The 740-nt window shown below is 28.8% G+C and overlaps 1 protein-coding gene across 1 annotated transcript; it reads left to right on the top strand.

Moving 5' to 3' along the window:
* Positions 1-523, top strand: LOC149055538 (uncharacterized). The gene is made up of 3 exons (XM_089226897.1): positions 1-182; positions 267-414; positions 503-523. The coding sequence occupies exons 1-3, from the start codon at positions 1-3 to the stop codon at positions 521-523; spliced, it is 351 nt and encodes a 116-aa protein (XP_089083023.1).
* The last annotated feature ends 217 nt before the right edge of the window (positions 524-740 follow it).

Here is a 740-nt window from a genome sequence, read left to right as displayed (position 1 = left end):
ATGATATTTCCTAAAAAATATACAAATGAAATTGTTGTAGAAATTGGGAATACCGTTAACACCAGATCAAACTTAACATGTATGGAATATATTAATAATCGGGTTTCTGAATTTTGTGAGTTGGATTTTACTCATTGGAACTATCGCTCCAGTATTCCGAATGGCCAACGAATTGTTTGCTCGTAAACAAAAAAGTCTTTTACAGTTATTATAAATAACAAATATTATAATAAGTACCTATTAAAATGAATTATATTTTTATTTAGTAAAAAATTTGTATGTCAACATAGTCATTTCAAAAAACCTGATATCAATAAAAAAGGATTATCCAAAAATGCGAATTGCTCAGCTACAATTGATATTACAATAAAACTTAATACTACTGCAACTAAAAAAAAAGATCCATTTATAAAGGTAGTATAAGCAATATATTATATATATATATATACATATATGTGTATATATTTGGCTGGTATATTGAATGTTTTTATTTGTGTTTTAGAAATTTTATTGGAGTTGGTGATTTGTTGTGTTATTACATTTTTATATAAATATAATATTGCTATGGACTAGCGTCCCGCATTGCATAGTTCACGGTCAACTAGGTACCAGCCGCATCAATCTAGGGAAGGGTGCGACGATCTTTGTAAATGTAGGAGGGACAGCATTTCTGGAAATCATTAAAATTAGGGACATACTAAATCATGGGAGCAGACGACTATAAAAATGTCCTCAATAAG

This window comes from Diuraphis noxia, unplaced genomic scaffold (genome assembly GCF_037042655.1).
Source record: "Diuraphis noxia isolate RWA-SAM2 unplaced genomic scaffold, SU_Dnox_SAM2 contig0004, whole genome shotgun sequence".
Lineage (NCBI taxonomy): Eukaryota > Metazoa > Arthropoda > Insecta > Hemiptera > Aphididae > Diuraphis > Diuraphis noxia.
The sequence above is the reverse complement of the archived record's forward strand: the minus strand, read 5'-3'. Positions and strand labels throughout refer to the sequence as shown.

Bases quoted from the DNA above. Each gene is read 5' to 3' on its own strand.
- LOC149055538 (XM_089226897.1), top strand. From the start codon at position 1: ATGATATTTCCTAAAAAATATACAAATGAAATTGTTGTAGAAATTGGG. The intron at 183-266 runs GTAAACAAAAAA...ATTTTTATTTAG, and splicing joins GGCCAACGAATTGTTTGCTC to TAAAAAATTTGTATGTCAAC. The intron at 415-502 runs GTAGTATAAGCA...TTTGTGTTTTAG, and splicing joins AAAAAGATCCATTTATAAAG to AAATTTTATTGGAGTTGGTG.